The 23,889-nt window shown below is 45.6% G+C and overlaps 1 protein-coding gene across 2 annotated transcripts in view; it reads left to right on the top strand.

Annotated features, from left to right (window-relative positions):
- ST3GAL6 (ST3 beta-galactoside alpha-2,3-sialyltransferase 6) overlaps positions 1-23,889 on the top strand; it is a 43,496-nt gene that overhangs the window by 7,340 nt on the left and 12,267 nt on the right. For both annotated transcript variants that reach the window (XM_026035873.1, XM_026035872.1), the window contains exons 2-6: positions 15,265-15,364; positions 16,091-16,159; positions 17,476-17,553; positions 20,804-20,907; positions 22,270-22,333. In XM_026035873.1, the coding sequence (XP_025891658.1) occupies positions 15,276-15,364; positions 16,091-16,159; positions 17,476-17,553; positions 20,804-20,907; positions 22,270-22,333 (404 nt within the window). In that variant the 5' untranslated portion in view covers positions 15,265-15,275. The remainder of the gene's footprint in view (positions 1-15,264; positions 15,365-16,090; positions 16,160-17,475; positions 17,554-20,803; positions 20,908-22,269; positions 22,334-23,889) is intronic.

The raw sequence follows: 23,889 nt of genomic DNA on the forward strand, positions 1-23,889 counted from the left end.
GGCGGCGGCGGCGGCGGCAGCGCGTGAGTGACAACGCAGGGGGTTTCGCCGGCGGATGTTGCCTTTAGTGCCGTTATTGTCCTGGTTTTCGGCCTGCGCTCCCGCGGCGTTGCCGTGGTTACGGTGCGACGGGGCTCCCGGGAAGCGCCGCTTCCCGCCGGGGACGTGGGAAGGGCGGCCGGGGGGACGGGCGGGCCCGGCCGGAGGAGCCGCGGCCTCGGGGCGAGCGCGGAGCCGGCGGCGCGGGGCTGCCCCGGCCTAGGGGCTGCCGTGGCACCGGGGCTGGCTTCTGGCAACCAGTCCGTGCTGCGTTACCGGGGGCCGGCGGAGCAAACCCGGCGCCTTTTTTAACAAGTTAAAATGCCCAGTGACGTGAACGGGATTTTTGTCATGATGCAAAGCTTGAGCCAGAGCTTAGTAAAGCCAGCAGGAGTTGATCTGTGGGTTTTCTTTTTTTTTTTTTTTTTTGGTCACCCCGCTGAAACTTTCTATCTCATTTTCTTCATGTTTCTCATTTATTTATTTATTACTTGTTGTTTAGTTTTGCTAGTTGTGCAGAGAACTGTTGCAAAGCAGTTTGGAAAGGATGAAGTTTGCAACGGAACAGGATTGTTTCCGGCAAGGTGACAGTCCCTCTGCAGCTGAGCCACATGAAGGTTGTGCTACTGTGTCCTGTTGCATGCATAGATATGTAGCTTTAAATGGGGAGGATGTCATTGTGCCACAGTGATGGCTCAAAAATAACATTAAAAAAGTCCTTTTAGGGATAGATTAAAGGAAGTAGGTGTGAGGCTTTTTGCCCACCTGTTTCCTAACAGGAAACGCTCCCATCTGACTTGGCCACAGATGCAGTATTTTTATAACTGAAGTCCTCTTCCTTCCTTACATAAGACTGCAGCAGCAATACACTTGTTTTTCTTCCCACATGCATGACATAAACGTAGGGGTCCTTCTTTCTGGCTTGCTGAAAGGAGCTGCTCCTGCAGCGGCGCTTGTTGCCGCAGCAGAGTCTGAGAAGCTGCTCTTAATGCAGCTCCTTAGATAACAGTGTTACCGGCAAGAGAGGTCCCAGCCTCTCTGAACATTTCCTATCAACAGGAGACCTCCTTCACCTGTGGGATGTAGCAGTTGCCCCCTGAGACCTGTGAAGCCCCCTCATGCTCAAATCCCTCCTGCCCCACCTAAAGCAGGCGGGAAGCTCATCCGCGGGCTGAGGGTCTGGGCAGGAGGTGGCTGGGATGCGGAGGCCCTCTGTGTGCCCTGTGGGGTAATGGCCCCACTGCTGCATGCGGGTGCCGCTGGACTTCCCCTGCCGGGCACCTCCTCGCCTCCTTCCCAGGCCTCGGGCACTCGTGAGCCGGGACAGCTTCTGGAGGTGGGGATGGTTGCTTGGTCCTGTGGCTGTTTTTGGATGGGTGATGGCAGAGAGCGGGAAGGTGCTTCCTTACAATAGGCAGAGTGACTTTCTAATGCTCCCGTCCCACTCTTGTTTGCACTGCTGCTGCTGGGCTCAGTGCAGTGAGAGCTCCCCTGAGGAGCATCCTCAAACCCTRCACAAGCTCCCTGTTGGGCTGCTGCTTCTTGTGTTGCTTTATCCGGTGCTGGAAAATTTGACTGGAGTGTTTCAGCCTGGAAGAGGCTCCAGGCAGATGGGTAGTCTGGGGACCACCACRGGTCTCTGTGGGGTAACCCATGTTCTGCAAGGAGAAGCTCTGTGTTTTCTCCCAGTTGTAGATTGAGCTGTAGCACCGGTTCTGTTGGTCCTGGTGCCTTAAAAATAAGGTTATTTTACTTATACATGTTAAAGGCTGTTCTCACTGCATGTGTGTGTGTACAGTAAGATATTCTGCTGTTGCTTTCTGATCAAGCACGTATTTGGAATAGATTCAAGATCATTTGAAGTGCCCCTATTTATGGAAATCCATCCTTACAGGTGCTTGCAGTGTTTTCGCTGAATCAGCTGAAAAGTGCCCTGTGTGTTTAAAAAGAGGTACATTTATAAAGCTTGTAACCCCTTGCTTGTAACACACTCAGATACTTTGCTCATCCATTACACTGGCTTTATGAAGAAGCTGGAAAAGAGCGCTGGGAAATTCATTTATGAAGTGACAGCCTCTAGAGGTGGCTTTTTTTTTTTTTTTTTTTTGGCTTTCTGAGTTTGGTTCCTACCATCAAAAACTGAAAGCTTAGTAACAAAGTATCATACGCCCAAACTTCCCATTGAATCAGCTTTCTTCTATTGCCATGTTTGCAATGATGATGATAAGTTCTGTACCTATTCGTAGCCTTCAGGGGAAATTGGAATGGAACTTCAGACTTTATTTGTCTTTGTGGATTTCCATGCCCCGTACATTTTCCTTTCATTCTCCTGCTGTAGCAGAATGTCTGGATTCACATTTTCTTGATGCATGCTGAAGTGGGGAGCATAACGTGATGCTCAAGCTGCTTCCTTTGCAAGCCTCCTTTCGTGCTGTGTTGATACTTTCCCTGTGCAGGTCACTGTGTTGTCATGGCTCGTACCACGCGCGGTGGTTGTGCAGGTAGCTTGAAGAGCTGCACAGAGGTGGGCAGCACTGGCTGGTGTGCGCTGTGCGGTATGAAATGGGAGCAGGTAGTTGTTGCCCTTTGAAGTTACTCTGGATAAAAGTGGATACAGACTATGGTAGGCTACATATGCAGCAGTGCTTCTTGCTCTGCTCTATGTATATCGCCTTAAATTATCCCATCCTTTTAAGGTTCGCTTTGCTGGAGTAGGTCCTGGGTATTGAGAAGACGGTCATTGCCGTGTCCTGCAGGTGAGCAGCGGCGCTGGTGTCTCAGCCAGGAGACCCTCTGCGCTGCTGAAGCGATGTGGGTGCCCTTTTCAATGCTTCCTCSATGACACCTCGTGCTCGCCCACTGCTCCCTGGGGCATCGGCTCAGCGGGTGGCAACAGCAGAGCCAAGGGCATCGTGCTGGGGCTTTCCTTTAGGCTCCAGCCGCCGCGGAGAGCCGGGAGGAGCAAGGCAAAGACTTGAGCAGCCCCCGCTTGCCCCAGCTGGGGGGAGAAGGTTGGAAAATATGAGAAGCCACAAGGCTGATCCTCCCGGCTGCCACGAGTGCTGGAGTGGAATAACCAAGGAACCGGTTTTAGGAGCGGGCGGGAATGGAATGAGGCTCAACTTTAATAAGTTAAGCTCTTCTTAKAGGCTGTAGTTTTACAATGCAAGGTTTCCATTCCCAAAACATGGAAATTGCTTTCTGCTGAGCCTTTAGCCAGCAGGAAACTTTATTTATGAAGTGGGTGGCCAGCAGTGTTAGATTTCCCCAGACTCTTCAACTTTTAAAAGAACAGTTTCCAGCTCTTGTGAGCACAAGATGGAAATGCTGTGAGGATCAGCTGCCGCAGAGCTCAGAAAAGCTCTTTGTTAGCCCAAATCTGCAGGCTGACACTTTCCTAATGCAGCGAGGCCAGGGCGCCGCTTCCTTTCAATGACACTTTTCAGAGTCCCGTGGCTGGCGGTGAAGTTAAAAGGGCACCAGGGGAAGGTCCTCAGCATAGCTGGGAGCAGAGGGGGCAGGAGCTGTGCACATGATAGCAGGAATGCAAACAAGACGGGAGTTATTAATGTAGAAACACGGGATGGGGGTGCAGGCGAGAAGGAATCCCCTGCCCAAGGTCAGGGAGGAACTGAGATGCTGCTTCTGCTGCTGTTTAGTTTTATTTCTTCTCATCTTTTCTTTCTGCTGTGTGAGTTGTGCCCCTCCTGGGCAGCGAGCTCCCAGGCCCTCCCCRTGTGGAGCTGCCTCCTGGGGAGGAGGAAGGGCAGGCGGGCGCCCCACTCTGGCTCCTCACAGTGCCCCCGGGGGCCTGAGGTGCTTTTGCTGCACCGAGGCTGGGAGCAGAGCTAGGGGTGCAGGTGGGAGAGACCTGTAGGGCCTGTCTGAGCAGAAGCGGTTTGCGTGAGGTGAAACAGAGGCAGAACGTTGGAGCCGCTTGATGAAGTGCCAGGGCAAGTCAGGATCCGTCCGTGCTGGTGAGGGCGTCCCAGGCTCGCCAGCATGCGGGAGCTAGTCCTGACTGTGTAGACACATTGCTGTCTTCCCATTCAGTTTGCTGGGAAAAAACAAAATCCTCTATTTCAAAGGAAACTGTTACCGTAAGGGAAAGCTACAGCTGGCTTCGCTTGCCCAAGCGTTTTGCAATATTTAATGAAACAGGGGGACAGTTGCTTTCCTCATGTGAGAATCAACAAGGCCAAATAGGCATGTTCTAACCCTCACCTGGGGCAATTTTAATTTCTGTTCCTAATGAACGAACTGTTTTCCATCCCTGTCTTTTCTGCACTCATGTTGTGCTATAAGTCTGTTTGCAGTGTGGGACATCAAATCATAGATGGCTTAGCCCCAAATCTTAACATTCCTGCTAATCTGGAGATTTTTTAAAATCTAAATTGAAAATGTTGCTTCAAGCTTTTTTTTTTTTTTTTTTTTTCCCAAGAATGATGATGTGAAATGTCACTCTTCAGGTTTCACAGACAATTGAGTTTCTTGTAGTAAAGGCTCTTTCGGATGATGTCGGAGTCTGATTTTCTAGGCTGGGCTACTGAAGTCAGATATCGTTTCTATCTCTTAGGTACCTGAAGAGAATACTTAAAATATTTAACTTCAGGCAACTCTGTTTGGACGTGTGGTAATTTACTTGTTTGTGCCAGGCTCTTTGAAGGTTTTTATTTTTATTTATGTTTTATGTGCAGACGTTCTTGCATCATCTCGGGAACACAGATGCCACGACAAAGAGAAACCCAGATTTTTTTCAATGCAGGATGAATTCACAGGGCTTTTTATCCTATGCAGCAGCCTAGGATGTGTTTACTTTCACAAAACTTGTGGAGATCTTAGACATATTAAAGCCCTAATCTCCTGTTGGACTGGGCTGAAATTATTTGCATCCTTCGCAAAAGGATGCAGAAGTCCTATAGGGAAGGAGGGGGCATGCACATAAGGAGCATGATTGCATAGATCCCATTCCCCGCAATGCATGTGCAATCCAAGAACAAAAAGCCCTTTTACTTCAGTGCGTTTCATGTTCTAATGGAAGCCTGTGATTCCTGTGGAATGAATCGCCGCCTTCATGGGACTTGCTCCTTCTGGGTTCAGGGTGCTCTGGCTGGCAAGGGAAAGACGTCAATGTCTTGCCCTGGAGGGCTTTTGCTTTTACCCCAAGGGGACTCGGAGCCTCCGGAACTGTCCCTACTGCTGCCTTGGCCAGTTCGGCTGCAGCGGGTCTGAGGCATTGAGGGACTGAGGCACCATGGAGCAGGGCAAGGGCTGCCCGCGGGAGGAGCAGGACATGCGCTCCCCTCATGGCCCCGCGTGGCGGCTGGCATGTGGCAGGGCCCCCGTTAGCCGGGGACAGCCAGGAGTGCTCCACTCGCGCCTCCTCCAACATCGGCAGCCCTGTTCGGCTGTTGTGGCCTTCGGTGACTGCCAACGCTGGGAACGCAAGGGTGGAAACGGACTCCACTTCCCGCCGCGCAAACGGAGTCCCCTAAGAGAGCCACAGGATGATGCTGTGGAGGAGGCCCTAGGAGAGCATGGGCAGGATGGGACGGCCGTCGGGGTGACTCTGTTTGCCTGGACGGGGTAGAGCGCAGCTTTGAGTGCCCTCGATCTAGGGGTGACAAGTGGTGACAAACAACAACGAATGGTGACATGCTCGTTTGCCTTTWGAGAAGAGCTGGGCCCTGTTAACCTCCAGGGCTGAGGGCTGAAAGTCATGGGGAAAAAAAATAAAGGAAAGGCCGTCTCTGTGTAGCAGGGTGCAAAGCATTTAAGCTTTCCTGGCCTTCCCTGCTGACTAATTTAGGCAGCTTTCCTGCCAGGCAGATGGCAGGGGGAGATTACTGCCCGCGCCAATTAGCTTTCCTCGTGGATCCGTATGGAGGCTCCAGTGGCCAGTGCTGACTGTGGGCTCCTCCGCAGGAGTCGCGCGCTCGGACATTGGCATTTTCGAGCTTGGGACCATTGTGGCCATTACAGGGYAATATGGAAGCGAATTTGTGCAGGGAGCAGCATGGGGCTGAGCGCTCTCATAGCAGCTAATACGGCTGCCCTGGGAGCAGCTTGGGTTGGGATTTATGGCTTTGAGTCAGCACCTTTGCCCTGGGGGGTTTATTGTTTCTTTGATTTCAGGTTTTATTTAAAGAAATGCAATTAAAATTACTCTTAGTCTTCAGATGAGATGCATTTATGTCTCCGTTCCCCTGGGGAAAGTTAGTTGGTTTACATATCTGCTATTTCTTGGAAATAGCAGGGAAAGCAGGGAAGATGTGAGTGGATTTTGCTCTGACAGGTGTGAGCTATGGGCAGCCTTTCCCAATTAGCACGGGGTCATCAATTAGGAAGCCTTGGCATAACGCAGTCAAGGAATTGCTAGGTATGTAATAGCTTCTGCTATGCCCAGGGTAAGTGCTGGTTTGGTTATTGTGGGATAGTTTTCCTTATATTCCCATGTGAAGAAATGAAGCAAGGTACCAAAAGCCTTTGGGGCTCGGATACAGGCTCCCCTGCTGCCTGGGCAGCAGTTCCTTTGCAGCTTGGAAATGCTCCACGTGCCCACTGCGTTCCCAGTTGTGAAGCTTTCACTAGAGCTTCCCTTGGGTGCTTCTTGCTGTAGATAGTTTGGGCTCTTTTTGAGCTTCAGTGCCAAGATGGTGAAGTTATAGAAAGTTATATATATATATATATATATATATATATATATATATTTTTTTTTTTCCTTGAAGACAGCTATAATATTTACCATGTTTGAGCTTTTCCAATTTGATGCTGTTGTTTAGATTTAGCTTTCTACAGCTAGTTAGCAGGACAGTTAAGGGTCCTGGTTAGTTTTTAAGATTCCAAAGCAATGTGGATGTATTTGTTGTGCGGCCCATCTGAACACCCTGGAGCCCAAGCATGTTAACATTCCCAAAGAAGCTCCTCAAACTGCTGCTCGTCTCCTGCAACTTAATCTGCTTTCTGAACTAGCAGCTCTCAAGATTTACAAGACTCACTAGCAGTGCKGTAGTGTGGGGTAGGTGTTCCCACTAGTCTCTGTTCTCTTCCTTTCTTCTTTTTCTTTTCCTGTCCCCTTTCCCTTACTCTCCTCAGTTTAGCTTTTCACTCCTCATTGACTTGTTTTGATACATTCCTGAGAATCTCAGGGCTCTCTCGTTGGCATGCACATATCACAGCAGACTGACTTGCAGGATCTGCTTTGGGGAGTAACTTTATCTCCAGCAGCTTGTTTCTCTCTCTCTCTCTCTCTCTCTCTCTCTCTCTCTCTCTCTCTTTTCTTTTTCTTTTTTTTTTTTTTTTTTTTTTAATAATGTTGGTTACTGAGAAAAAAATAGGGAGCAGCACAGCAAAACCCAGCTTTTTGCTGCAGAGGCAGCATCCACCTGCAAAGTGTGCCTGTAGTCATGGTCCCAAACGCTATTCAAATAAAAGCAAGCTGTTCAGTGTTGCATGCTGCTAGGAGCAGGTTCTCACCTATTTGCTGGCCCATTTATTGCACTCAAATCTGCAAAACCTGTCTTGATGGTGAGTTGCTTTTCTGTCTTTATTTTTAGTCCCCATGGGAAAAAAAAAGATATATATAAAATAATAAAATGCCAAGAATGAGATCTGTAACATCAAGTGACCACAGTCCTGATGTATCTGGGCCTAATCCTGACAGGAGCTTTCAGATGCTACTGTGAAAGCTAAAATTAAAGATGAAAAATGTGCAAAAAGATCTGTGCTGTTTTGACTGAGTGAAGGATTAGTCTGGCTGATTTACTTCAGATTTACTGCTGATGCAGGTGAGGAGCATTTCATCCACCAGGCGCTGGTACTGGGGCAAGTAAATCAGTACTCTCAGCTACATCCTTAAAAAAATCAAGCGGTGTTTTTGCCCCTTTGAGAGCGCTACTTTTTTTTCTAATGCTTCTATTTTTGTTCTGTGTTTTGTATGTGGTTTACTTTAGTCTTGGATTGGACTAAGATTATATATATTTCTTTTACTTTCCCCCAAACTGACTGGCAAATTTAGTTGCATAATTCCTAGCCATCTTTTTTTGCAAAATCTGAGGTTAAATAGATGACTCTAACCTTCCAGTGAAGGATGTTTTGATATATCTTGGGCATTATTAAAAGGCGTAAAGTGTGCCTTGCTTTAAGTTAAACTTTTTAGGGCTGTAGTGCATTTTTATTTATAAGAAAGACCAAMTAGAGAATTTTTTGTGCTGTAACTAATTTTGCCTGATTGTGGCTTCTGGGAAAAAAAAAAAAAAGAAAAAAGAAAACAGCAAGCTGATAGGATTTATGACTGAATGCAATTGAAACCTGACTGACTCTGCTATTTCTAGCCTCCATTTCCTTCCATCTCTTCCCATCTTTCCTSCTTGGGAGACCATGGAGGGGTTGCTGCCTTGACCTTGAGCCTGAGGGGAGAACAATGATGGTGCCCGGGTGGGATGCGGATTTTCCCAGCGCCCGTTTCCTGTTTTCCCGGCACCCTGTCTGCAGCCCGGCACTTGGAGGGGGCTGGTGGCAGGAACTGGCCCAAGGGCCGGGTGCCCTGTTCCTCCTTCCGGAGGAGCAGCTGCCTTCACTGCCTGGAACGTCCTCGGCACGGAGAGAAAAATGACGTGCGTCCTGATTTCGGGATCAAAGCGGGGCAGCGAGGGGATCCTCTTGGCACCGCGCTCCGTTGGGGGAGGCTGTAATCCTGCGGATTTATCTACCCGCTGTGTATTTTGTTCTGTCATGTATTCTGCAGGCACCTATGATGTGTAATATATAAATAGCAGGGTAGCTTAGGCTGGTTGAGGCTTTAAAGGTTAAACTAGGAGAGCACGACAGGGCTGGAGGAAACCTTTGTGTTCAGGCGGTGCCGCTGGTGGGTATTTTTGTTGTTGTGGGTATTTTGGGGACTTCGTGTGTGTGTGTTAGATTTGTATTTATTTATTTATTTGCATTTGCTTTGACTCCTACTTGACCAATTGAGCAAGCAGAATTCTATATGCTCAGCTTGTGCATGCTTTGATTTTTTGCATGCCCACGTGGGCTTTGGCCCAAGCTGAGGAAGCTGCTGTTGTGYCCCGCTGCAGGCGCTGCCTGCAGCTTCGGCTGGGGCAGCGAGTGCGGCGCAGGGGTCAAGCGGAGCATGTCTGCGGGAAGCCTGTGCAGGGACGGGATAAGGAAAAACACTTACAACTGCCTCTTCCTGACTCCTGGGCTGCTCTGCAGGAATCAGTCCCTGCTTGTCCTCGTCTCAAAGTGCAAACGCGAGCAGGAAGCTGAGAGCTGGGACTTTCTCCTGTTCTTGGTCCTAATTGCAGGCAAGGTTCCTGCAAATCCACGATGCCTAGAAAGCTCTGCCTAGAGCAGGGCCCAGTAGCTGTTGTTTTCCCTTCTCCCTTCCAAGCCACAGGCTGAATGTGGATCCACCCAAGACTGCCTTTTGAATTCAAGTTAGCAGTGATTTAACTGCACTACAAAGGGGGGGAAAAAAGTAAAACACTATTCCCTAACATTCAAAAACAGCTTAGGGCTCTTTCCAAGAAATGACACATTTTTCCCCCTCCCTCCGCCTTTTCCTTTCTGTTTTACTTCTCAGAGGGGAAAAATTAATTAAAAACAATGTTCACCAGCTGAAAAATGCCAAGCCAGCTCTCTCCTTTGCTCCCGCAGTTGTAGCCGTGCTCAGGAGCGCGCTGTCACCTCGAGCCAGGGACCCATGCTGGGCCGCGCCGCACGCAGCCAAAATGCCAGCTCGGATCTCAAGGGTGGCTKAGCCCTCCTGCTGTACCCTGTGATGGAGATAACATGATCTGCCTGTCAGTGGGGCTAATTTAATTAGCACCACACCGCTACACCTAATACCCTTCCTATTKGAGGGCTATTTCAGTGATACCTAGAGCCCTGCTATGTTTTGCGCATGCTTTGCACTGTCGCTCTTCATCCATAGAGCGAGTACTAGGTGTCAGTGAACGTGAAGTTGAATTCTGGTTTAGTAGAGCCAGGAGTGATATTTCTGGGAAACAGAGCACCATTAGAGCCAGGAGTGATATTTCTGGGAAACAGAGCACCATTATTTGCAGTACCTCTGTGCACAGGATGGCAGCAGTTTTTGCAGCCAAAAACAGCTTCTTTTAACAGATACAAGATACAAAAAGCTTGTAGTAGCTGACACAGGCTTGCATTCCTGTGTCGTCTTGCTATCCAAATAACAATCTGCAGAGTATGTGGTTTTTTTTTTTTTTCCTGGGCACGTTCCTTTTTATTGCTTCTGTTCCTGCCCCTGCTACAGGGCRCATGTAAAAGCTGCTAGATGCCCAGGTGGGGAGAAGAGAAGTGAAAATTCACAGCCACYGAGCAGGTTGTGTTGGACTTGGTAAGTAAGAGGAATGGACAAGGGAGCCAAGAGACTTGAAGGGCTGAGCTGAGCAAAGACTTGGCCAAAACCAGGAGCTCCTGTGCCCAGTTCCTTTTGCTCAGCAGGAATGAGGCCAAAGAGCGGGACTGGAGATGAGGGCTKGTGGGGGAGAAGGTGCGGTGCTGACGTTGTTCCATGTGCCCAAGACACAGAGAGGAACCTCTCCAGTGTGGGGGCTTCCTTGAGCAAGGTGACTTTCTTCTTCCACCAGATGAAGTGGGATTGAATGGGATGAAGTGGCAACGTGCTTGTTGATTGGACTTGAATTCCTTATCAATATTTCTTCGGTAGAGGATATGCCTGCCTAAGGAGAGGATATGGGAAGACTTTTTGGCCTTATGAATAGGTTTGCTTTGGGGGATCACACAAGAAGAAAAGTGAATTGATGCACAAATCCCCTTGAAGGTTTGGGACAGAAGCAGAGCGAGAGGGTGCTTGGCTGTGAGGACAACTGAAGTTGCTTTTTCTCCTCCTTGACACAGCTAGCAGGCGTGCTCACATGGGAGCAAAATGTTGGTGTCTAGTCTCAAAAGGCACCGACAGTAGAGAAACAATGAATTCCTCACAAAATGGTACATGTACTGCTGTAAGTAAATTGCTAGTAAATGGCTAGTTCCATATGCTGTTAGAAGGAAAGGAGAGTCCAACTTGTGGAGCCAAGGAATTCTTCACTACATCCATCCTTTCCACCTTGTAGCTTCATCACATACAGATACTAGGTACAGATACATTACAGATACAGAAAGCCTAAAAACAACCTATTTTCGAATGTATAAGAAATCTTTAAATATCCGTAAAAACATGTTTTGTCTTTGACATTGCTTTGTGATACTTCATGGCATGTGAGAGTGGGAGATGCTGGTGCCTTTTTGCCCCAGTAAAACCTAAGTTTCATAAACCAGAATAACTACTTCATGACCTGTAGGTGGCCAGAGGGCAGGTCGTAAAGAAATCTTTTCATTTTAGGGAGCTGTTAAGTTACCACTTCCTAAGCAAATCACTGTTCTCTGCGTCTCGGAAACACAGTTTTGGTTCACTTCAGTAGCTATCTATGTTCCTCATTAAATTTTAATATTTCTGAGGGCTTCTGTTTCTTAGTAAACARATGTTGAAAGCGGCAGCATAAATGATGAAAAAAAATCATGAAAAAGGTGCGAGGAGAAGGCCCTAGAATGACTTCATCGCTTCAATATGAAGTTAAGGCTCTGCTGCAGTGCTCTTGTACTGCCTGATTCAGCATTTCCTTCTTGGAAAGAAGAAAGAAAATGAGAAAATCAACTGTGCTGCACTGCACATACTTAGGGTTGTTAGCAAGAGCTGGGAAAGTCAGCAGCATACTCGGTATCAGTTTGGCAGAAGAAATATGTGTACGTGCGTCATGCTGTATCGTGTTTTGGCAACTCGGCTCGAGGAAAAATCATGACATTGAGGCTCCGTCCTGCCCCTCGCGCTGCGGCCTGGCCGGGCTGTAAGATATGCGCTGCATCCACGTCCAGAGGAAGCAGCTTTGTAGGGTGGGCAATCACCCAACCAGTCTTGTAAAAAAGTAAATATGCCTTAAAATTCATGTGATTTTTAAAAACAATGTTTTAGAATTTATTTATTTTCTCCTGACCCTTTAAATTTTAAGGCCCCCTCAAAGCACATTTTCAAGCTCCCTTCCCCTTCATCCCCACAACCCTGAGGGCTGGGAGTGAGATGAAATTTTCATGCCACCAGCAAGTTGGCAGCAGCACAAGGTTGAAGAAAACCTGTCCCAAGAAGAGGTTTGGAGCCAAAAATGTTGTAAGATGAGTAGCATTTAAGTTAGTAATAACCCCTTTTGAGTTAAACATTTACCTTAGTAATAATCGCAGGCGCTTTACGAAATAAACATGACAGATGGCAAAACCTCCTCCATTGTGTTATTAACAATCCAATTTTAAGCTTGAGAGGCAAAGGGAAGGCTGGCAAGCATTAGGAGTGGAAAAAAGGTGATTATAGTACAGTCGGGTGATTGCCCAATCTACCAGCCACTGCTTCCAGCCGGGCAGTTTTTGTCCTGTGTCCGGGTGACTTTAGCCCCCTGTGCAAAGTGAAGGGCAAAGAGAGGCAGAGCGCTKCCCGTGGCAGAGGGACCAGGATAAATTGATGGACCTTGGCCCAACAGCACCATGACCTCTGTCTGCGAGGCTCGTGAGCTTAGATGAAGATGCTGACGTTTGCATTCTGTTAAATAAACCAAGGTGTGACTGCCATTTTGCATCTCGACACCATCTTCTCAGTTGCTCATTTTCTTCCATCTCAAAGTATGGGAATCGTAGGAGTTTATGTTTTCATTTAATTAGTTTTCTGTGCTTTTTAGCTGATTTTAGAGAAGGAAGGGAGAGTTGGAAAATGCTGTCACTGGTAAGAACACACACATAGTTTCTTCTGTAAACAAGCAATAGATCCGTTTATTAAAATGAGTTTGAAGAAAAGCCTTTAGTAAAGAGAACATCTTGCATCATGGCCAAGCTCTTCTCTTTGAACTCTCCACGTAGCCACCGTGCAGCCAGGCAGTGGGCGATCGGGCAGCGAGAAGGTGCTCACCCATTCTGTGTTCAACGCAGCAGGGCTAGCCGGGTTAGATGGATTAGTTGTGCTGGCCTGTGTATGCCAAAGTGAATATTTCATTAAAGGCTATGATTGCTTTTGCAGGCACGGTGAATAGTTTTGCAAATACCTTACCACAGCAGAAATTAGGAAAGCTTACTTTTTTTYCCTCTTTTCTCTTGAAAAGATAGGGGTTTTGTTTTTGTTTCTTAATGTTTCTTCTTAGCTTGTTCTGACTGGTAGGCAGGATTCTCTTACTGAGGCTTTGCTTTGGCAACTGATTAAATTACTTATTTTTTTTCCTCCTGCTTTCAATGTAAGATGGTAGTTTAGCAGCATTATCTGGAGAGCTGATTGTTGTCTGCTGTTGATTTAACTGAAATTTACATTGAATTAGGGAGTAAAATGTAGACTGACTCCGCTTGATCCCATTATTCAGTCAGTGCAACTTTTACAAGTTGCATTTATGCAGCAGCGTTGTATTTTAGAAATCTTTTGTAAAGCAGAACACTGACAGTGGGATGAAAACCATAAGGAAAATAGCGTCTTTTGCATGTGAATTGGCCAATTGCTGGCATTTGAGTAGGCCTTATAGGTGGGTTATTTGTAATGTTCGCAAGGTTTTAGGGAAAAAAATCTTTACAAAGTTATTGCAAAAACTCATGGTTTGCTCTGCAAGTAGAGAATGGCTATCAAAAAATTGCAGAGAGGAATCAACAGAGTTCAAGCTGTAAGAGAGACATCATCAATTCCCAAGGAGGAATGAAAATTGGAGCTGGAATAGTTGCCCATGGAGGCATTTCACCCCAATGCAGCAGGACAGTCTGAGCTGGTATGCTTAAAATCAACAGATTCTAGCTTGTCTGTTGTGTGGCTTTGGGACTGGGAGAGGATGTTAGAAACCCCAACTCTGACCCTATAATTAAACTGATGGGAAGGATCTTGAGAAAAACAAAGCAAAACAAAAAAACCTACGGAAGTGGTTGGCTTCATGCACCCATCCCATTGTGACAGGCGGCCATTGGTAGATAGGTTATTAGATATTTCTTCAGGGTGGAAGTATATGTAGTACAATGCAGRAGTTTGCCTCATGACTTATAACAAAATCTAGCACTCTGCTGTGGTTATTTTATGGTCTTTAATGTAAGGAATGATGTTAAGATGCTAAGTAAAATGCAGTGTTGGAAATCACTTGCTCTACCAACCTTGAGGACTGGGTTGTGGCCATCGTTTTCCTGCAGGTTTAAACTCTAAATACCCTAAAAGCCATATGGAATATAAAAAAAAGTAAAAACAACAAAACCCAACTGAAAAAAAAAAAAANAAAAAAAAAAAAAAAAAAAGGAGACATAAAGCCCATGGTCTTTATCTTGGAAAAATGAGCAGTACACGTGTTCTCATAGGCACTTATTTCTGCTGGAGAACTCTGCTCATTAAAAATATGGACATGCAGATAGGTGAACATGGATTGCGTGCTGCTAGTGGAGCTACTTGCCACCATGGGGAGAGGAATGAAAACAATGGCTGGATAGAGCTCTCTAGTAAATTTCCACGGTAATTTGTGGCCAGAATGGCTATTTTGGACTTTTGGAAGGTTAAGTAACAGCAGTTCATTCATAGCCACTGAAAGAGCGGCTCAGTGTGTTAGAGCAATGCAAACCTGTTGCTTTTCCCTCAGCAAGCTGTGCCAGATGCAGCAGCTCAGTGTTTCCTTGGTTTTGTTTTATTAAACTGTGCAAGGAGGTGAAAGCTCTATTTGAAAAACAAACACTCTCTGCTGTTTCTCCAGAAGTCAGTAGGTTCTTAAGTACTTTCCATGGGCTGGGTCCTGACTCCCCTTTTGCACATTGCTGTGAGGTCTGTGTCAACTGGGTGGCCCAAAAGGTCAACTTGTGACCAAAGACATGAGTGATTTTGGGCTGCTGGTGGATAGAAAGGGTTTCCTAGTCTGTGCCTTTGCAAGAGCCTGTATTTCTCCAGCAACTTCAGAGGGAACCCAAAGCAAACTTGGTTAGTATTTCTGTCATGCAGAATGTGCACATGCATGAGGTGGTGTGCTGGAGTGGGGCGTTCAGCTCCTGTCACAGGGACACAGCATCAGAGTGATCCCCAGGCRGGACTGTGCTGGGGGAGAGTGGCTGTTGTAACAGTGATTTCCTTTCCCAGCTCAAAGATGTCTTATGAAAGCTCACTTCAAAATCATTACTTTCATTTACATTTCCTGTTTTGTATTTCTTCTGTTTCAGATCTACCAGTCATGAAACGAATCCTTCTGTTTTTTATCCTGGCTGCTGCTGTTATGTATGGCATACTTCATGGAAATTTGTGGAGGAATAACCTCTATTGGTAAGAGAGTGTTTCTTTCACTTATTAGTGCTCATACCCTCATGTCTGTGCAATGTCTGTGGCCCCCAGTTGTTGGGTTATGAGTTATGTTTGCTAGGACTGATTACTGCTGTGGGGTTTGTTTTGTACCGTGAAGAATGAATGGGGTTGTGCTGTCCTGACATCCTTCCCCCTTCTCTCATGCAAGTTTTAAATGCAGCAACCGATTTGAGTTGGTTACATCGAGAAATTGGGATCTCAAAGATAGGATGTTCCTTGGAATTTCCTGTAAACAAGAGTCCAGGTGAGGAAAGAGATTTTATTTGTGTGATTCCTTGCTCCCTGTCTCAGTGTGTTTAGTGTGAGCTCCCTTCCTAGGTGTCTGATAATCAGCTTGGGAGAGACTTACCCCATGCATGGGAGTATCTGCAGGTGGACCTGGCACCTTCTGAAATGCTGAAACTCATTGAGGCCAATTGCTGGGAGATGAGACTTGACTGTCTCCAGTAGCATAGGCTATTGGGGGCCTAAATATTCAGGGCTCTTGTCTAAGAAGTTGAGATTTCATTTTGCAGGCCTTTGCCAACCAGGGCTGACCATGTGTTTGTATTGTGAAGGTGATACTGATAGCTTTAAAAGGGAGTGATTGATTTGCCTTTATTTGTCTCATGTGACTAATACGAAAGACTATCCATGTTGGCTACAGTTTATAGCAACACTCAATGCTACTGTGTTTCCTTCTTGCAGGATTAGTTTTTACGGACAGACTTCTTCTGTGAGGAGTCCTTCTTCCTATGAGGCTACTGGAATTACTCAGTAAGTTCAGCACTTTTATGTGTGTGTGTGTGTGTGTGTGTGTGTGTGTGTGTGTGTATTTTTGAATGTGTGTATGTGTGTGTATTGTGGTTGGTGTTTGGGCTGGGAGAGGGATTGAAATTAAAATCTATACCATTATCCCGAGGCTCCCTACTCAATTGGTTGTCGTGCAGTCATGTCCACTGACCATTTCTGTTACGCACGCAGTTGTAACATGTTTAGCAGAAATGAATTTGTCCCTGTCATGTGTCCAGTATTTGGCTAATATTACGGCTGCTTACAGTGACTGTCTGTAAAAAGCAATGCTCTGTGGGAAGGGCATCTGCTAATAATCTCCAACTGTTTGTGCTTCCGAGGTGCAGCCTGAACAAAGTTAGCAAGAATGCAAGGACAAATTTGTGCTTAAAATTGAAAAAATCAGAGATGCCTTCTACTTGCATGTGATGTGCAAATGCTTGTATAAGCAGATGTTGCTGCAGTAAATTCCTGCAGTTAGGTTTGCAGGACTAATGAGCATCTATGCTAAAATTTACATGCAGGCCTCCATTCCCTCTGAAGCGGTCCTGTTTGTGAGACTGTAGCTAGAAAACAATTAGCTGGCCGGCTGATGCATTTCCCAGCGTGCTTTCTTGGTGTCAATATTCACATGACAAGCTGAGGTTACAAAATCAATTAACCTGAATGGCCTGTTTGGCTTGTGGCTGTAACGCAGTGGTTTCATCCTTCTGCTCTTAATGCGGCCCAGATGCAGGCATTGCTCAGACTGAACTTTACCCTCCCTCCCGGCCTCCGTGTTTGTTCTTAAATGAGCTGAAGTGCTAAGGCGGGAATGTGCTTAGAAGCGTAAGTCTTAGCCCTCTGGCCTTATTATGAGAGGAGTGACTTAGCCCCAAAGCATCTCTCTTTCCTCAAGTGTGTGTGTGGTGCTCTTCACTCCCTGMTCCAGAGAGAGCCCCTGCTTCATCTCGGAGGAGCCCATGACCTGCATAGAGCTGCAGGCTGGATCACCAGAAAGCTTCTGCTTCTCTGGAGGTGGCCCTCACCTCTAACTACTGGCTTCATCCGCCACAATAGCTGCACAGCGAGGAAAATCACAACCACCTTGGAGCAGCACTGTGAAAATAAAAGCCTTGCTAGTAAAAAGAGTCAAGCTGCAACTAGGAAAGTCTGCCTTCACAATACAAAGGCAGTCGTAAAAATTTGTCGTGCTGGTAACTCAGTAGTCAGCTTGCTAATTTTGTTTGTCCAAGTTTACCCAGCTTGTTGATGTCCCATGTTTCTATTCTTGCCATTTCTTTGAAATCCTTCTCTTGCAGACTGCCACCCACTGCTGTGGAAAGAAAGAATGAACTAGACACTTGTCTCCTGAAACCAGCTTTTGAATCTTTGCTGGGGTGAGTCCTGCATGAGAAGGTGGGAAGAAGGGCAAGGTTGTGTCAATTTGAGGAGAACTATTGAGTGTTTACATGTCCTGAACTATTTCACACTTCGCTTCAGGAAGCGCAGATCTTAGGCGCGAGTTCATTGCTGTTTTTCTTGGGTCTGGCAACACAAACTGTTCAGCTTGCCATTCTTTCACACCTGGACAATACAACTAGCTCAACATGCTGCGTACACAGTGAAWAAAGAAGTATTTTGTCTGCAGATAGAGTAACTAGTATCATTGAAACTAGTTTCTTGATTAAAACACAGGCCCTCCCTTTCTTTTCCTGTAAAAGAAGCCTTAATGGCAATGATTGCAACTCAGTTGTTTTCTGATTAGGCTTGGAATTACAAGCTTAAGATGTTTCGATAGCTAAGCATTTCTGTAGCAGCGAGAGACCAGAGAAGTTCTGAAAGTCTTTTCAGTTTGCGTGGAAAGGAGCATGAATGTGTCCAAATACACCCAGGCTTTAATGATATAAGATTTCCCCCCTTTCTCCTTGTTAATGAATAAACATTTGAGATTGTCCATGGTTTGCTTTTTGGAAAGCACTCTTAAACTGTATATTTTGGATGTCCTCCTCTTTAAGATATTTGCAGAAAGGAACCTTCTTAAAGAAGCAGGAAGCTGGAAAAAAAGAAGAGCTTCCACACAAAATATAGAAGATRCTTGGTCACAGATGTGCCCCCAAGATATGTGTGGGGAAATGCTGGGAGTTTTCTGTATTAGAAGCATGTGTGTTAGATGAGAGAGATCAAGGGAATGCCGCGGGAACAGAAACGGGCAGGCTCTGTTGTGGGCTTTGTATTTTATCTGAGCAAACACTGAGCACGGCCCTGGGGAAAGCTTGGGAAGGCATTTAGACGATATCCTGGCTAAAGGAGGCCTCAGTTTTAAGCAAATGCACCATTTCTTCAATGCTTATCCCTACAAGAGAGCGAGACTTTGATTCAGTCTTGTTACTATTTCAACGAATGTGCGAGGATCTCTTCTGGTCTGTCTTTCTCCCAAAGTGGGCCTCTGTTGCCCTAATCCCCACATTTTGGTTAGCTGCTTAGCTCACAGGGGTGACACTAGCCCTTTTGCTCACAAAAGGGGCCCACACTGACTCTTTGTCAGATATGGCAGGGTAGCCCTGCTCCCGTGCAAGGGAGCAGGAAAGGTCTTGGAGATGAACAGCAAGAAGAAGGTAAGTGCAGAGCCAGGGCTGAGCATGTCTCATGCCTATTTGCATGAGGGGGTAGTTTGCCTGAGCTGAAGATCTGGTCTGTGCACTTTGGTAACAGCCTGGGGTGGCTGAAAGGATTTCTAGCCTGRCAGAATTATTTATTGGAAAGGAAACAGAGCCAGAATTAAGAATCCCTTTGCAGTACATTAATTATTTACTACAACTAAGCCTTACCAGCTGCCTCTCAACAGCAAGGCGTGCTATTAAATTTAATAAGGATGTTTAGTGCAGTGTCTCAGGAAGTTAGTAGGTCTCACTTTGTTAACCTAGAGCCTCGTTCTTGATTCTCTTTTGCTGTTGCTATTTTCTAACTATGTGGAGCTGAATGAGTGAGACATCTGATTTGTGAAACCGAGAGGGTGAGGTTATTTCTTTTGCAGTTCTTAATATTCTTAATGGAGCAACAAGTCACGTACTGGCTGTGTGCATGTTTATGGTCAACACTCTAGGCTTTCTTCTTGTGACTGCACACTTGTGTGTTAGTATTTTAAGACAAGGCATGGTATGCAGGATTAGAGCAAAGTCAGCCGCTTCAGCAAGCGTCTGTGGCCTGAAGTATGAGGTGAAGCCAAGGGCATGGTAGCAYGTGATGGGACAGAGTCTGCCCCCTGCTCGTTCGGCTTGACTTGGCAGGTTGACTCCCTTCCCTGGGAATAACCCTTGGCCATGGTCACTGCCTTTGCAAGGAACAAGTRACTTGTCCTATCATGACACATGGAAAGTGTGACGTGTTGGAGCGTCAGTTTACAGGAGGAAGGGCCTTTGGAGGCACATACCCTCATGATGGTGGCCAAGGCCAGCACTCTCCTGGCTTTTATCAGGAACAGCGTAGCCAGCAGGACCAGAGAATGATCGTCTCCCTGTACTCGGTAGCTCACAGCTTGAAAAGTGTGTTTGGTTTTTGCCCCCTCACTGCAAGAAGTACATGGAGGTGCTGAGCGTGTCCRGAGAAGGGCAACGAAGCTGGTGCAGGGCCTGGAGTCCAGACCTTACAAGGAGTGGCTGAGGGAGCTGGGGTTGTTTAGTCTGGAGAAGRGGAGGCTCAGAGGAGACCTTAGCACCCTCTACAACTACCTGAAAGGAGGCTGCACTGAGGTGGAAGTTGGTCTGTCCTCCAGAATAACTACATATAGGACAAGAGGAAATGGCCTCAAGTTGCACCAAGGAGGTTCAGGTTAGACATTAGGAAGAATTTCTACATAGAAAGAGCAGTCAAGMATTGGAACAGGCTGCCCAGGGAAGTGGTGGAGTCCCCGTCCCTGGCAGTGCTCAAGAAATGTATAGATGAAGTGCTTAGGAACATGGTTTAGCAGATATGGTGAGGATAGGTTTGCAGTTGAACTCGATGATCTTAAAGGTCTTTTCCAGCCATAATGATGCCTATCGTCTATGATGCCTATGTGACGTGCAGAGTGGTGCACATGGGCTGGATTTTTTTTCCATACAAAGCATACAGAAGGCGCATGGCAAGTGCACAACTGATGTACTGTGCCTAGTTAGTCCCAAGTAAATCCCTGCTGTGTGTGGCCTTGGCACTCTTGTGTATTGTTTTGTTATATGGATCTGCTCCTCTCGCCCCGACATACTTGCTAATGTTAACACTGCTGTAAAGTACCACTTGTTTGGAATGGGAGCACTTCTCAATCATGATGAAGTGCTCAAGATATTTTCAAATTAAAACACCTTGTTTCAAACTCTTTTTTTTTCTGTTACTACCATATTTAATAATTATTCTTTGCTGTTACTGGTTGTGTCACTGGATCATAGCTTCTTTCAAATATTCTGTCTCATGGTGTAAACTTCTTCAGTGCATGTGACTTCAGTGAATCCCTATAACTTACACTAACAGAGAATTAGCTCTTTTATCCTTCACTCACTACCTAAATTTTACATTATAACATTATAATATTGTATTAATATAGTATAATACTCTAAACATATTCTTATCTGTCCTGTGGATTTTTAAAAGTTCTTTGTTTTTCGCCTTTATTAGGGTCGACAAAATATACCCATTCCTGTGTGCTAATGATTTTATCAAAGTGGCAGAGTTCCATGGAAGTGAAAAGTTTGAACTACCTTATGGAATAAAGAGAGCAGGTTTGTGTTCYGTATGAATCTATATTTAAAGTGTAAATGCATATAGTTAGGTCATCTGAATCCCTAGGTTTGGTATACTCTATTGACCAATGCCAGACCTTGAGGGACACCTTCCAGCAATTTAATGGTTTTATTTAGTCCATTTGACCTGCATCCTGTTTTTAACAAACCACATGCTGCTTGGAGCGGAGAAGGCAGGAGATTAAATTTAAACTCCGTTCACCCAGCTTGCATGTATTTGTGTTGGAGTATTGAAGATATACAACACTCCGTGGAGTGTCGGCTGTGTCAGTGCACTGGGATTCGCCCGACACACCTAAGGTGCCACACACCTAAAGTGTCACACACCTAAGGTGTCACACACCTCGGGTCCCCCTGAGGCCCGTGGCAGTGTCTCCAGGTTGAGGTTGGTTCCCTTCGCCAGGCTGGCTCCTTAGGTCAGAGGAGGTGTCACTGAGGCTGCGGAGCGGCGTCCCGCCATCCCACCACGTGGCTGCACCCATGCAAAGGGCTTGCCTGCTGACAGCTGCTGCTTGCCTCGCTCAGGCTCAGATTAGCCTGGGATAGAGACTCTGAACACTTCGGTTGCACTTTTGAGAAAGGTTGTGACGTCTGAGTGACTTCTATTTTTAAGCCCAAGGAGTGCACCATTTTATCGCCCTTGCAAACCTGGGTGCTAGTCTCTTGCCTTGCCCTCTCTCTGTGTGTCAAGAATGGTGTGTTTTCCTGCCTCTCTGGGGTTGCAAACAGGAAAACCACATTTGAGAGAGAGTCACTCAAGTCCTGTTGCAATGAGAGCTACAGAAGTGTCAAAACCAGCACTGAGGGAGGACCGAGAAGATGCTTTGCAGTTAGCACAGACTGCTTGGGTGAATTATCTCAAGATAAGTAATGTGGTTCCTGTGCAGTTAGCACAGGCTGCTTGGGTGAACTATCTCGAGATAGGTAACGTGGTTCCCATGCCCAGGCTGCGCAGCCCCTCCTCTGGGAGGGAGGAAGGCTACATCAAGGTTGCATCTCTTCCAGCTGAAGGCGAGTAAGGCAAAATCAAAGCCCATTAGGGCATGAGTCTTGGAAAACCCTCTTATACTTCTGGGGAGCTTCTRGGTACAAATCCCATTGTTTTTGGCCACAAGGGAATATGAGGGTGGGAAACGCTCTCTGAAAAGGAGCCACGAGAAACCTCTATTCCTTTGACATGCTTGATTCATGCATGGCCCTAAATTACAAGTTAAGTTCTTTAAGCACAGTGTGTAAAAACAATAGTTACTAAAAATGCTGTAGTCGGATGGCAAGCTTATTTTTAAACTGGGAACTACTGAGTGTTTCATTAAAATCTTCTCTCTCCTCTTTGCTTTCCAGAGCAATTCTTCCGTTTAGCCCTTTCAAGACTGCAAAATTGTGGCCTGAGCAATGAGGACGACAGGTGAGATGGTTTATTTGCTGCTGCGTTTGTTCATGCATTTTCATGCTCAGTACTTACCTGAAAAATAGCATCAATGATGTTATCTTRGAGTTTCACAAGTTGAGAATTTGACCTGTGGTGTGAAAGGAATGTATCTCTATTTACAGATTTTGAAGTAATTTGTTTTTAAGCATATGCAGCACCAGCATACAAGAATAATCCTTCTGTGAGGTAACATAAACTTACATTTTTTTCCCCTAAGAGTTTGCTAATTAACCACAGTGCCATCCTCCTTTAATGACGATTTATACTCAAGGGCAATGAAACCACCCTTGACAGTGTCTAAGATCTCCTCTTTCAAAGCCATTATTAATGTAAACCAGCTTACTTTAACTGTCTATTCAGAAAACATCTGAAGTGAGCAGTCATCAGATTGTGGCTGTATCTGTGCAGAGTAGCACAGAATGGAGCACGCCCTAGATAACTCACTTGCCATTTATTACGTTGTCCTGTTTAAATCTCTTGGATAGAAGCCACTTCTTTCAGGCTTTTGATGTATTTATTTTTGTAGGTAGGGCAGTAAGCTTGGCAAATATACTAAGATGATGTGTTTACCAAGTGATGCAAATGGCTTTTTAGATTTGTAGCTCGTGGATTGAGAACCTACCATATATCATGTTAATAGGCGGCATACCTAAGAGCTGGATGCAAATAATGATGAGGCTGGCCATACATGGCTATTTTAATCAAGGAGATCAAACAGAACATAATGCCTCAGGTCAAATGCAAGGTTCACATTTTAATTAAACTTAGTTGGAACATGAACAAAATAATAGGACTTATCTTGTCTTTAATGTGTAGCTTTCCTGTCCAACCCAAGTGTTTTTTTGGTGGGGTAGGAAGTAGGGAAGTAGTTATTATTTTCTCCACCTCTTGTACACCTTCCTTTCCATGTGTTTACTCTTTTAATCTAGTAAGTTCACTTTTACTCTTATTAAGTTAAAAACAATACAAAAAMCAGCAAGGAACTACCCTCTGTCGGGACTGTGAAAATTAGCAAGTTTATACAGAAGTGGCCTACAAAGATGAGGCTAGTCTGAAGTTTGAAGAAAGAGAATGGCAAATGTGCTAGAAATTCATTGACATCATAAGTTCAGTGCTATAATCAATTTGATTGCAAAGTGAATAACCTTGTCGTACAACATAAAATCTTTTAAATAATTCCTATAGATCAAAAAGTGATTGTTTCTTATCTTTTGAATGTAGGTTCTCCATTCRAGATATAGATATGTTTAGTGGTTCTGAGAGATGCTTCCTTTTAATAAAAGTAATATGCTTTAGTAGTACAAAAGCAAAATGAGAACTCTTAGCATTTAATTAAAAGCAGGAGATTAAATGAATCAAAAGTACAATGACTTCATATGATATATTCTTCTTAYCCATTATTAGACTTCTATAGCATTGATAGGGCATGAATCACTGTAGAAAGAAAGAATTTTTTAATATAATTATAAACACATAACTGAAATACAATGATTTAACAGTAGGAAGCTCTTGGGGAAATAATCCTAGCAAAA

This window comes from Nothoprocta perdicaria, unplaced genomic scaffold (genome assembly GCF_003342845.1).
Source record: "Nothoprocta perdicaria isolate Ctin4 unplaced genomic scaffold, notPer1 scaffold_169, whole genome shotgun sequence".
NCBI classification, from domain to species: domain Eukaryota; kingdom Metazoa; phylum Chordata; class Aves; order Tinamiformes; family Tinamidae; genus Nothoprocta; species Nothoprocta perdicaria.